The sequence below is a fragment of the Leptonychotes weddellii genome, chromosome 1 (genome assembly GCF_054177405.1).
Source record: "Leptonychotes weddellii isolate Sample4059 chromosome 1, ASM5417740v2, whole genome shotgun sequence".
Classification (NCBI taxonomy): domain Eukaryota; kingdom Metazoa; phylum Chordata; class Mammalia; order Carnivora; family Phocidae; genus Leptonychotes; species Leptonychotes weddellii.
Genome location: NC_138369.1, coordinates 8,651,822 through 8,666,177, shown reverse-complemented (window position 1 = coordinate 8,666,177; position 14,356 = coordinate 8,651,822). Strand labels below are relative to the sequence as shown.

Genomic DNA, 14,356 nt, shown 5'->3' with positions numbered 1-14,356 from the left:
CCAGAAATGGACCCTCAGCTCTATGGTCAAATAATCTTCGACAAAGCAGGAAAAAATATCCAATGGAAAAAAGACAGTCTCTTCAATAAATGGTGCTGGGAAAATTGGACAGCTATATACAGAAGAATGAAACTCGACCATTCTTTTACACCGTACACAAAGATAAACACAAAATGGATGGAAGACCTCAATGTGAGATAGGAATCCATCAAAATCCTAGAGGAGAACATAGGCAGTAACCTCTTTGGCATCGGCCACAGCAACTTCTTTCAAGACATGACTCCATGAGAGTATGGACTCTGAGAAACAAACAGGGTTTTAGAGGGGAGAGGGGTGGGGGGATGGGTTAGCCTGGTGATGGGTACTAAGGAGGGCATGTACTGCATGGAGCACTGGGTGTTATATGAAACAATGAATCATGGATCACTACATCAAAAACTAATGATGTATTGTATGGTGACTAACATAACATAATTAAAAAAAAAAAAAAAAGATGTGCCTCCAAAGGCAAGGGAAACAAAGTGAATTGAACTTTTGGGACTTCATCAACGTAAAAAGTTTCTGCACAGCAAACATTCAAGAAAACAAAGAAGCAACCCACGCAACAGGAGAATATATTTGCAAATGACACTACAGATGAAGGGTTGGTATCCAAGAAATATAAAGAATGTTTCAAACTCATCACTCAAAAAACAAATAATCAAGTCAAAAAATGGGCAGAAGACATGAACAGACACTTCTCCAAAGAAGACATACAAATGACTAACAGACACATGAAAATATATTCAACATCATTAGCCATCAGGGAAATTAAAATCAAAACCACAATGAGATACCACCTTACACCAGTTAGAATGGCAAAAATTGACAAGGCAAGAAACAACAAATGTTGCAGAGGATGTGGAGAAAGGGGAACCCTCTTACACTGTTGGTGGGAGTGCAAGTTGGTATAACCACTTTGGAAAACAGTGTGGAGTTTCCTCAAAAAGTTAAAAATAGAGCTACCCTATGACCCAGCAATTGCACTACTGGGTATTTACCCCAAAGATACAGATGTAGTGAAAACAAGGGCCACATGCACTCCAATGTTCATAGCAGCAATGTCCACAATAGCCAAACTGTGGAAGGAGCCAAGATGCCCTTCAGCAGATGAATGGATAAAGATGTGGTCCATATATACAATGGCATATTACTCAGCCACAGAAAGGATGAATACCCACTATCTTCATCGAAATGGATGGAACTGGAGGGGATTATGCTAAGTTAAATAAGTCAAGCAGAGAAAGTCAATTATCATATGGTTTCACTTATATGTGGAATATAAGGAATAGCATGGAGGACATTAGGAGAAAGAAGGGAAAAAGGAAGGGGGAGAAATCAGATGGCAAGGGAAACCATGAGACTATGGACTTAAGGAAACAAACTGAGGGTTTTACACAGGAGGGGAGTGGGGGGATGGGTGAGCCTAGTGATGGGTATTAAGGAGGGCATATATTGCGTGGAGCACTTGGTGTTATACATAAACAATGAATCATGGAACACAACATGAAAAACTAATGATGTACTGTATGGTGACTAACATAACATAACATAATAAATAAATAAGTAAATAAATGAATTTTTTTTTAAAGATTTTTATTTATTTATTTATTTGAGACAGAGAGAATGAGAGAGAGAGAGCACATGAGAGGGGGGAGGGTCAGAGGGAGAAGCAGGCTCCCTGCCGAGCAGGGAGCCCGATGCGGGACTCGATCCAGGGACTCCAGGATCATGACCTGAGCCGAAAGCAGTCGCTCAACCAACTGAGCCACCCAGGTGCCCTAAATAAATGAATTCTTAAAAAAGAAGAAGAAAAGGAGAAAGGACACAACTACATAAATCAGAAATGAGAAAGGAGTAGTAACAACTGATGCCACAGAAATAAAAAGAACTATAACAGGATACTAAAAAAAAATTATATGCCAACAAATTGGACAACCTAGAAGAAATGGATAAAGTCCGAGAATCATACAATCTCCCAAAACAGAACCAGGAAGAAATAGAAAGTTTGAACTGACCTGTTATAAGTAACAAAATTGAATTGGTAATCATAATACCACCCAAAAGCACAAGTTCCATACCAGATGGATTCACAGGTGGTCTACCAGACATTGAAAGAAAAATAATAATGAAGGGTTAATACTTATTCTCCTCAAAATATTCCACAACACAGAAAAGGAAGGAAAGCTTCCAAATACATTGTAAGGCCAGGCTTACCCTGATACCAGAACCAGACAAAGACATCACAGAAAAAGAGAACCACAGACCAATATCCTTGATAAAGATAGATACATAAGTTCTCAACAAAATATTAGCAAACCACATATAACAATATAGTAAAAAGAAATCATTCACTATGATCAGATGGGATTTATTTCAGGGATGCAAGGATGTTTCAATATTTGCAAATCAATCAGTGTCATACACCACATCAACAAAATGAAGGCTAAAACTCATGATTATCTCAATAGATGCAGAAAGAGCATTTGGCAAGAATCAACATTCATTCCTGACAAACTCTCTCAACAAAGTAGGGATAGATGGAACATATCTCAACATAATAAAGGTCATATATGAAAAACCCACAGCTAACATCATACTCAATGGTGAAAAACTGAGAGCTTTTCCTCCAATGTCAGGACCAAGACAAAGATGCCCACTCTCACCACTTTTATTCAACATAGTGCTGGAAATCCTAGCCACAGCAATCAGACAAGAAAAAGGGATATGGGGCATCCATATTGGGAAAAAATGTTTAATTGTCACTATTTGGAGATGACATGATTTTATGCATGGAAAATCCTAAAGACTATCAAAATCTACTAGAAGTCATAAACAAATTCAGTAAAGTGCAAGATACAAAATCAATGCCCAGAAATTAGTAACATTTTTATGCCCTAAAAATGAAGTAAGTGAAAGAAAAAAAAAGTTTTGAATAAAAATAAAAAAAAAAAACCATTTACAATTGCACCTAAAAGAATAAAATACTTAGGAATAAATTTAACCAAAGAGGTAAAAGACCTGTACTTCAAAAACTCTAAAACAGGGCGCCTGGGTGGCTCAGTCGTTAAGCATCTGCCTTCAGCTCAGGTCATGATCCCAGGATCCTGGGATCGAGTCCCACATTGGGCTCCCTGCTCTGCGGGAAGCCTGCTTCTCCCTCTCCCACTCCCCCTGCTTGTGTTCCTGCTCTCGCTATGTCTCTCTCTGTCGAATAAATAAATAAAATCTTTAAAACAACAACAACAACAACAACAAAAAACCCTCTAAAACACTGATGAAAGGAATTGAAGATGATACAAACAGATGGAAAGAAATAACATGCTCATGGATTGGAAGAATTAATATTGTGAAAATGTCAATATTACCCAAAGCAATCTACAGATTTAATGCAATCTCTATCAAAATACCAAGAGTGGTTTTCACAAAACTAGAATATATAATACTAAGATTCATGTGGAACCACAGAAGACCCTGAATAGTCAAGCAATCCTGAGAAAGTAGAACAGAACTGGAGTTATCACAATGCCAGATTTCAAGGTATAGTACAAAGCTGTAGTAATCAAAACAGTATGGTACTGGCACAAAAATAGACACATACGTCAATGGAGCAGACTAGAGACCCCAGAAATAAACCTGTGATTATATGGTCAATTAATCTATGACAAAAGAGGCAATAATACAGGGACAAGACAATCTTCTTAATAAATGTTGCTGGGAAAACTAGACAGCTACATGTAAAAGATTGAAACTGGAACATTCTCTAATTACATACACAAAAATAAACTCAAAATGGATTAAAGACCTAAATGTGAGACCTGAAACCATAAAAATCCTAGAGAGAACACAGGCAGTAATTTCTCTGACATCAGCTGTAGCAACATTTTTCTAGAAAAGTCTCCTAAGCTTAGAGAAACAAAAGCAGAAACAAACTACTGGGACAACATCAAAATTAAAAGCTTTTACACAGTAAAGGAAATAATCAATAACACAAAAGGACAACCTACTGAATGGGAGAAGATATTTGCAAATGATATATCTGATAAGGGGTTAATATCTAAAATACACAGGGAACTCCTACAACTCAACAACAAAAAAACCCACATAATCTAATTAAAAATGAGCAGGGACTCTTGAGTAAATATTTTTTTAATACAGACCTACAGATAGCCAACAGACACATGAAAATGTGCTCAACATCATCAGGGAAATGCAAATGGAAACCACAATTAGATACCACCTCACACCTGTCAGAATGGCTAAAATAAAAAACAGAAGAATCAACAATTGTTGGTGAGGATGTGGAGAAAAAGGAAACCTTACACACTGTTGGAATGAATGCAAATTGGTATAGCCACTGTGGAATCAGTATGAAGTTTCCTCAAAACTTAAAAATAGAAGCTACCACATGATCCAATAATTCCACTACCATTATCAAAGAAAACAAAAACACTAACTTGACAAAATATATGCACCCCTATGTTTACTTCTTCATTATTTACAATAACTAAGATATGGAAGCAACCTAAGTATCTATCATAGACAAATGGACAAGGAAAATGTGGTACACACTCACACACACACACACACACACACGCACGAGTATTTCTCAGCCATAAAAAAAAAGATGAGATCCTGCCATTTGAGACAACATTTATGGACCTAGAAGATATTATGCTAAGTGAATTAAATCAGACTGAGTAAGACAATTACCATGCAATTCCACTCATAAGTGGAATCTAAAAAAATGAATGAGCAAAAAGCAGAATCAGACCTATAAATACAGAGAACAAACTGATGGTTTCTAGAGAAGAGGAGTGTGGCGGGATGGGCAGAGTGGGTAGAGGGGAGAGGGAAGTACAGGCTTCCTGTTATGGGATGGATAAGTTATGAGAATAAAAGGCACAGTGTAAGGAATACAGTCAATTATATTGTAAGAGTTATGTATCAGGACAGATGGTAGCATAGTGTATAAACTTGTCAAATCACTATGTTGTACACCTAAAATTAATGTAACATTGTGTCAACTATACTCAAATAAACAAACAAAAAAAAACCCACAAAAAACACACAAAGTACTCGTTCCCATTGGAAAGGAATGCTCTGAGTAGCCTACCTGAGTATATAGCAAGAAATTTGATGTGATGAATTTACCCCAGATGAAAGATGTGATGTGAATGATGTGAATGAATTTAAAGACGTGAATAAACTTACCCCAAATGAAAAACTTGAATAATTGGATTTGGGGAACATGTATAAAGGAAACTCTAGCTCTGTATCCAAAAAATTTACCATCCACCAGATACAATGATACAGGCATTTTCTTCAGAATCTGTCTGAAGTTTTGTTTTTTTTTAAATTTTATTATGTTATGTTAGTCACCATACAATACATCATTGGTTTTTGATGTGGTGATCCACGATCCATTGTTTTCGTATAACACCCAGTGCTCCATGCAGTACGTGCCCTCCTTAATACCCATCACCAGGCTAACCAATCCCCCCTCCCTCCTCCCCTTTAAAACCCTGTTTGTTTCTCAGAGTCCATAGTCTCTCATGGTTCATCTTTCCTTCCAATTCCCGCCCCCCATTTTTCCCTTCCTTCTCCTAATGTCCTCCATGCTATTCCTTATGTTCCACAAATAAGTGAAACCATATGATAATTGACTTTCTCTGCTTGACTTATTTCACTTAGCATAATCTCCTCCAGTCCCATCCATGTTGATGTAAAAGTTGGGTATTCATCCTTTCTGATGGCTGAGTGATATTCCATTGTATATATGGACCACATCTTCTTTATCCATTCATCTGTTGAAGGGCATCTCGGCTCTTTCCACAGTTTGGCTATTGCGGACATTGTTGCTATGAACATTGGGGTGCATATGGCCCTTCTTTTCACTACATCTGTGTCTTTGAAGTTTTCAAAATAGAAGTCAGAATGAAGTTCCAGGGAGGATCCTAGTTGGGATGGATGTGGTCAGGTGACATACTATATCTCTGAGTCAGACACTGGAGAAGCAGCTCAGAGGCTCACAGCATGATTATTTTTTATTATGTTATGTTAATCACCATACATTACATCATTAGTTTTAGATGAAGTGTTCCATGATTCATTGTTTTCGTATAACACCCAGTGCTCCATGCAGAACGTGCCCTCTTTAATACCCATCACCAGGCTAACCCATCCCCCTACCCCCTCCCCTCTAGAACCCTCAGTTTGTTTCTCAAAGTCCATTGTCTCTCATGGTTCATCTCCCCCTCCGATTTCCCCCCCTTTATTCTTCCCCTCCTGCTATCTTCTTCTTCTTCTTTTTTTAAACATATAATGTTGTATTTGTTTCAGAGGTACAGGTCTGTGATTCAACAGTCTTACAGCGTGATCTTTTTGATGTGCCTGCATGAGTGGTTATATACATTGGAGAAATGTCCATTCCAGGGGTGATGGACCCATTGGTAGAAAGAGAATATGCACCTGGGGACTGAAGTGGCAGAAAATTTTCCTTTATTTATGGTCCCTTGGCTTTAGGAGAGCTTAATTGCTTAGAGAATCGAGCAACATGAAGTGAATTTATTTAATAAGGAGTTCTGAAGTTCAGTCCCTGAATCCCCCTCTGCAGGGGTCACCTGCTGCTCATCAGCCACAGGCTAAGAGCATTCTCTCCGTGCCTCTCTGAGATGTCCAACCACTCCAAAGAACCAGTGCCTGACCCCCAATTTTTGTCCTTTCTGCATCAATCATTCTTGGAAGGAAGGACCTGTAGAGTCATTGAGTGAGGCATCGGGGGAAGCCAGAGCAGTCCAGTAAGTACTCTGGGAAAATGGTGTGAAGGGAAGGAGAGCTTTTATTAACCATGTCTTCTGGGGAAATAGGTTGATGAGTTAGTGAAATGGGATTGATTCCAAATTTTGTACATTTCATGTCTGAAAAGGATTCTTGCTCCTCATTCCTTCTCAGCTCTTCTTTCTTCTGTTCTCAGAGCATCATTGCAGGGACCCTGTCCTCCTGCAGCAAGAACTGACCCTCCCTCATGTCTGCTCACCTCTTGGGTTCTGCTTTATTCCAATGTTAGCCTTTCCTCTTATTTGTGAAGCACTGCCTGAGGCAGCCCTGCAGAGTGTGAAGAACCTTGACTTGGAGTAATGAAATGTGCAGGATTTGGAATCCTAGTATTAAAAACAAAACATGCCCAAGTATACCATCAACATATTATGTGGTGCTTATTTACTTCTAAATATGATATTTAAAGAAATTCTACTCAAAAATGAAAGAAAGAAGGCACAATGGCTGGTAGATGTTCCAATGTCAAAGAACAGTGTCACAAAATGAACATGCAAAATAATGTAATCTGGTCATGTAAGCAATGCAAAGCATTGTGAAAGTTATTGATATTTGCTTTGAAAAACTAAATATAGGATTCATGCACAGTGTTCAGAACAATTAAGACCAATATATGAAAATTATTAACTCCACCTACATGGCATGAAAACACCCTAATTATCAACTTCCTATTTTGGCCTACATATGAAGTAAGGTTGTTTGAGGGAAGGTGTAGAGGAAAATAAAAATTAGGAGATAAAAGATGAAGAATTGAAACCCACAGATGATCTAGACCAGCACTATTCAGTCATGAATGAGCAGGGGAAACCACCGTGATCTTGTCACAATGTGTATTTGGATTCAGCAAGTCTGAATGTGGCCTGGGACTCTGCATTCAAAGAAGCTCTGGGCGATGTTTTTCCTGCTGGTCCACGGACCACACTCTGAGTAGCTGGGCTATAAAGGAAATGACTGCTCTGGAACTAGGACTACATTTCCAGACGGTAGTGGCAGCCAAGGGAAGGATGGAGGCATTTCAAATTCCCCAACTGAGGCAAAAGCAGGGTAGTACTTTATTAGTCCATTCACTGGAAATTAAAGACAATCACATTTCTGTGCTGTCACTGTGGTGGTCATTGAATGCTGATTTTTTCCTTGTTCCTTCTAGTTATATCACCCATATGGAATCAGGAAATCAAACACATGCTTCACAATTTCTCCTCTTGGGATTTTCAGCAAAGTCGGAGATTCAGTGCCTGCTCTTTGGGCTGTTCCTGTGCATATACTTGGTCGCATTCACTGGGAAACTGCTCATCATCCTGGCCATCTGCTCAGACTCCCAACTCCACATACCCATGTACTTCTTCCTCTCCAACCTGTCCTTTTGCTGACATCTGTTTCACCTCCACCACCGTCCCCAAGATGCTGCTGAACATCCAGACTCAGAGAAAAGTTATCACCTATGCAGGCTGCCTCAGCCAGACATTTTTTTTCTTTGTGTTTGGATGCGTGGACAATTTACTCCTGACCGTGATGGCCTATGACCGCTTTGTGGCCATCTGTCACCCTCTGCACTACTCAGTCATCATGAACCCCCAGTTCTGTGGGATGCTGGCCTTGGGATCCTGGTGCATCAGTGTCATGGGCTCTCTGCTCGAGACCTTGACCCTTTTGAAGCTGTCCTTCTGCACAAACATGGAAATTCCACACTTTTTTTGCCATCTTCCTGAAGTCCTGAAGCTCGCTTGTTCTGACACCTTCATCAATAACTTAGTGGTATATTTTGTGACTATTGTCCTAGGTATTTTTCCTCTCTCTGGGATCCTCTTTCCTTATTCTCAGATTTTCTCCTCCATCCTGAGAATTTCATCAGCCAGGGGCAAGTACAAAGCCTTTTCCACGTGTGGGTCTCACCTCTCGGTGGTCTCCTTGTTCTATGGCACAGGGCTTGGGGTCTACCTCAGTTCTGCAGCAACTTCATCCTCCAGGACGAGTCTGGTGGCCTCGGTGATGTACACCATTGTCACCCCCATGCTGAACCCCTTCATCTACAGCTTGAGGAACAAGGAAGTGAAGGGGGCCCTGAGCAGGCTCCTTGGCAGGGTGGTGACTCTCAGCGTCAGAACCATTATAGGACTCTCTTGAGTAGCTGGGCACACAATATGGAGGCCCAGAGCGCCTGGCTTCCTTCACCCAATATTTTTATTTTTTTCCCAGGTGTACATATTTTAAAGCAGTTCTCTCCTTGGGTCTTCCTTGTTTTCTCTGTTTTCCTTGGGTATATCTTGGGTTCCCTTTTTCACTTTATAACCAATCGCTTTACTTGGTATGTATACAAGCTGGTATTTTCTCAGTAATTTTCAGTAATGGTTTGGATTTCTTAAAAAAAAAAACAAACTTAAATCCCACATATTTAATATCTATCTTCAGAGTGATGGGATGTGTGCCTATTCTGGAAATGTCCCGAAAACTCATTTGCAGAGATGTTTTCTCGGGTCACGTAAATAAAATCAACTCAAAGATTTGACTCCCCCTCCTTTTTATCCTGATCTGATTCACTTTCCTTCCAGTGACATCAGCTTTACTAAATTTCTCTATTCAGGGGCTCCTGGGTGGCTTAGTTGTTAAGCGTCTACCTTTGGCTCAGGTCATGATCCTGGGGTCCTCGGATCGAGCCCCACATCAGGCTCCCTGCTTGGTGGGAAGACTGCTTCTCACTCCCCCTGCTTGGGTTCCCTCTCTCACTGTGTCTCTCCCTGTCAAATAAATCAATAAAATCTTTAAAAAAAATAAATTTCTCTATTCATCCACATTATAGATTCCTTGAATTTCAGAACTGTCTTTTACCTATCTTTGAAATTGCAGTGCCTAGTACAGTTCTCAGGATGGAGTTTATGCTCAGTGAATATTTGTTGAGTGGAAAACAGATGGGTGGGTTGTTAAATACAGTCAGGACCAGAAAATAAAAATGTATTGATTTAATGAAAGCTTTCGAGTAGAAAAGAAATTTGGTGGGTTCTTTTCTTTGTTTTTAGTAGGCTCCATGCCCAGTGCGGATCCTAAGGTGGAGATTGAACTCACAACCCTGAGATCAAGACCTGAGCCGAGATCAAGAGTTGGATGATTAGCCCACTGAGTAACCCAGGCACCCCTTCTTATTGATTTTGAATCCACTTTTATAATATAACAGCTTTTTATTTTATAGGATTTGTGTTTTCTCATTCTCCTGTCTTGAAACCAATTTAGGCTTAAGCTAATTTCACAATTTTATAAAGTTAGTTTCAGAGGTAGAATTTAATGATTCATCAGTTGCATATAATACCCAGTGCTCATTACATCAAGTGCTTTCCTTAATGCCCATCGCCCAATTATCTCTTCCCCCCACTGACCTCCCCTCCAGCAACCCTCAGTTTGTTTCCTAGAGTTCAGCATCTCTTAGGGGTTGCCTCCCTGTCAATTTTCATCTTTTTTTAAAAAAGATTTTATTTACTTATTTGTCAGAGAGAGAGAGCACATGTAGGTAGAGAGGCAGGCAGAGGGAGAAGAAGAAGCAGGCTCCCCGCTGAGCAGAGGGAATTTTCATCTTATTTTATTTTTCCTTCCCTTCCCCTATGTTCATCTGTTTTGTTTCTTAAATTCCACATATGAATGAAATCATATGATATTTGTCTTTCTCTGACTGACTTATTTCACTTAAACATACGACACAATATATTTATTCCTACTATTCCCAACCAAACTACATCTGGGGGTAAAGGGTGGGAGTATGTATAACAGGCCACATGCACTCACAGTCAAGCAGGGAAACATACATAGAATTTGGAAAATGTACACAGTGGTAACCCCTACATCTATATCATTGCAAGAGAAAGTGTCCTTTTTCTGTGGGAATGTTAAAAAACAAACAAACAAACAAACAAACAAACAAAAACAAAGATTCATGAAGGTAATCACTCCTTATAGGCTGAAAGAGGTGATGGGATAGTGAAGATAGACAGGAGGTGAATCAGCCCAAATAGACCAGTGGGTGACTCCTAACAGAGGGCAGCAGGTGTATGGAGGCTCTGAGCCTTAGGACTGTGGCTTCAGGTGAAGCTACAATGCAAGTTCACTGTGAAATCAATGTGTGTGAGGCTGCGGGAGTGAGAAGCTGGTGGGTCGATTAGGGGAGGCAAGCCAAGGGTTGGAAGCTATGGAATTTGGGGTTCAGTCTCCAGCAGGGAGTCACCAGGAAGGGGTTATGTTGGGGAATTGGACAGTATATTAAATGCAATAAAGATCTCTCTAGGTAAATGTGAATATTGGCTAGAGGGTGCCAGCCTTTGGTAGGTGTAGAGATGACAAGGGATTGAAAGAAGGCTGTGGAACTGGGGAACCAGAGGTGGCGAAGTGTTGACATTGGAGAGAAGAAAAAACTCAGCCAAATCTCATCACCAGTGATAAGCACACATTATCAAGAGGAGGAAACTATGCTAAGGTCATTCCATATATTCACTAAATCTGTCAACCACGTTAGGAGGATTGACAGTCCTAGCCCTACTATTTGAGAGAATATACTAACATTTAGAATAGTTTGGTTGGTTCTCCAAGTACAAATAGCAAACATGCTTAGGTCCAAAATTGAAAACATGACTTCCTTATTATAAAAGTTTTGCATTTTATATCATTTAGAAAAGTTCTTTTAGCAAATAATCTTAAAATCCTCCACTTTTGTCAAACTGTGTGTTATTTCCTTTTGTGAATTGTGGGTGTCTTCCTTTTGCTTGTTATTCTGGTGGGATGTTCAGTCAGATGTCTTGATAATGTACTGTTTCTTTTGGACAAATTGCTCTTTGCTGCTTTATTGTTCTGGGCATCAAGGTGTTGTAACTGGGGTTGGAGTGTTGCCAGAACCAAGGACGTTTGCTCCTCCTCACCATTTCTAGGGGCCACCTGAGCTTATTAGATCTTTCTCCCCACTTTTCTTCCACAAAGATTTTCGAACTGATTTTTTGTTTCTTTAAAAACAGGATACAAAATGATAGTATTAAAATGGAGGCCCATGATTACATGCTCATAGGAGACTTAACTTCTAGAATTTGGATGCAATTTTACATTTTTAGGGGAGAAAATATGATGTCGACAGCTTGCCTTGTATCACTGTTTGGGTAATTATTTTGTTTGACTGTAAGAATAGCTTGGTACTGGTTTTTAAAACAGTAAATGAACAAGTGAAAAGCAGAATGATGAAGGGGAGTGGGAGATAGAGGCTTCCAGTTAAGGAATGAATGAGTCACAGGAATAAAAGGCACAGCCTTGGAAATATAGTCAATGGTATCATCATAGCATGTGTGGTGACAGATGGCAGCTCAACACACTGTGAGAATGGCATAATGTTTAAACTTGTTGAATCACTGTGTTGTACACTCAAAAGTAATGTAACATTGTGTGTTAATCACACTCAAATTTTAAAAAATTATTTAAAAAAATCTTTTCTCAGAGTCTTTTTATTTACTTATTTATTTAAATTCAATTAATTAACATATAATGTATTATTGGTTTCAGAGGTAGAGGTCAGTGATTCATCAGTCTTCTATAATACCCAGTGCTCATTATAGCACATACACTCCCCAATGTCCATCACCTGGTTACCCCATCCCCCCACCTCCTTTCCCTCCAGCAACCCTTAGTTTGTTTCCTATGATTAAGAGTCTCTTATGATTTGTCTCCCTCTCTGGTTTCGTCTTGTTTTATGTTTTCCTCTCTTCCCCTGTTTTCCTCTGTTTTGTTTCTTAAATTCCATGTATCCATGAGATCATATGATAATTGTCTTTCTCTGATTGACTTATTTCACTTAGCATAATACCACCTAGTTCCATCCACATCATTGCAAATGGCAAGATTTCATTTTTTGTTGGCTGAGTAGTATTCCTGTGTGTGTGTGTGTGTGTGTGTGTGTAATACTATATCTCACATATTCTTTATCCATTCATCTATCGATGGACATCTGGGCTCTCCACATAGTTTGGTTATTGTGGACAATGCTGCTGTAAACATTGTGATGCATGTGCCCCTTTGAATGACTACATTTGTATCTTTGGGGTATATACCCAGTAGTGGGTATATAGGGTAGCTCTATTTTCAATTTTTCGAGGAACCTCTGTATCATTTTCCTGAGTGGCTGCACCAGCTTGCATTCTCACCAACAGTCTAAAAGGGTTCCCTGTTCTCCACATTCTTGCCAACATCTATTGTTTCCTGACTTGTTAATTTTAGCCATTGTGACCCATGTGAGGTGGTATCTCATTGTGGTTTTGATTTGGGTTTCCCTGATGTCCAGTGATGTGAAGCATTTTTTCATGTGTCTGTTGGCCACTTTTATGTCTTCTTTGGAGAAGTCCCCATCCCTATCCCTCTGCTCCCCCTTGCTCTCTCTCTCAAAAAAATAAACAAATCTTTCAAAACAAATGACTATAATGAAGATCCTGTTCAGGTACTGAGTAGAGTTTAGAATGACATGCATTTTTGTGGAGAAAAAATGTTGACCCAGAATCATGTATCTAGGCAGGAGGAATTCATGCTCTCTTGTTTCTTGCAGAGTCATCTTGATTTTAGCCCAGTGAGGCTTATTTTTGGTTTTGACTTCCAGGACTGCAAGAGCATAAATTTGTTTGTTTCTTTTTTTCTTTCTTTTCTTTTTTTAAAGATTTTTTTTAAAGATTTTATTTATTTATTTGAGAGAGAGAGAATGAGAGACAGAGAGCATGAGAGGGAGGAGGGTCAGAGGGAGAAGCAGACTCCCTGCCGAGCAGGGAGCCCGATGCGGGACTCGATCCCCGGACTCCAGGATCATGACCTGAGCCGAAGGCAGTCACTTAAACAACTGAGCCACCCAGGCGCCCCTCTTTTCTTAAAGATTTTATTTATTTCTTTGACAGAGAGAGGAAACACAAGCAGGGGGAGTGGGAGAGGGAGAAGCAGGCTTCCTGCTGAACAGGGAGCCCAATGCAGGGCTCAATCCCAGGACCCCGGGATCATGACCTGAGCCAAAGGCAGACGCTTAATGACTGAGCCACCCAGGTGCTCCTAAATTTGTTTCTTTTAAACCCTCAGTGTGGTAATTGGTGATAGCACTAATAGGAAACTAGGCAATGACATTTTTCCCATAAAATTTTATTTGAAGAAAATGAATTTAAATCCCTCAATTCATTTACTTACCTTCCTTGGGTAAGGGCATTTTTTTAACTTTTTTTTTTATTCTTATGTTAATCCCCTACATTACATCACTAGTTTTAGGTGTAATGTTCCATGATTCGTTGTTTGTGCATAACACCCAGTGCTCCGTGCAGAATGTGCCCTCCTCAATACCCACCACCAGGCTAACACATCCTCCCACCCCCCTCCCCTCTAGAACCCTCAGTTTGTTTTTCAGAGTCCATCGTCTCTCATGGTTCGTCTACCCCTCCGATTTCCCCCGCTTCATTCTTCCCCTCCTGCTATCTTCTTCTTCTTTTTTTTTTTT

General features: G+C 39.7%; 1 protein-coding gene across 1 annotated transcript; it reads left to right on the top strand.

Moving 5' to 3' along the window:
- Positions 1–7,700: 7,700 nt before the first annotated feature.
- LOC102747773 (olfactory receptor 7C1-like) lies at positions 7,701–9,079 on the top strand. Its single transcript, XM_081814292.1, is given in 2 exon segments — positions 7,701–8,237; positions 8,239–9,079. Coding segments are annotated over 2 exon segments (1,176 nt in total). The 5' UTR covers positions 7,701–7,823; the 3' UTR covers positions 9,001–9,079.
- Positions 9,080–14,356: the final 5,277 nt, after the last annotated feature.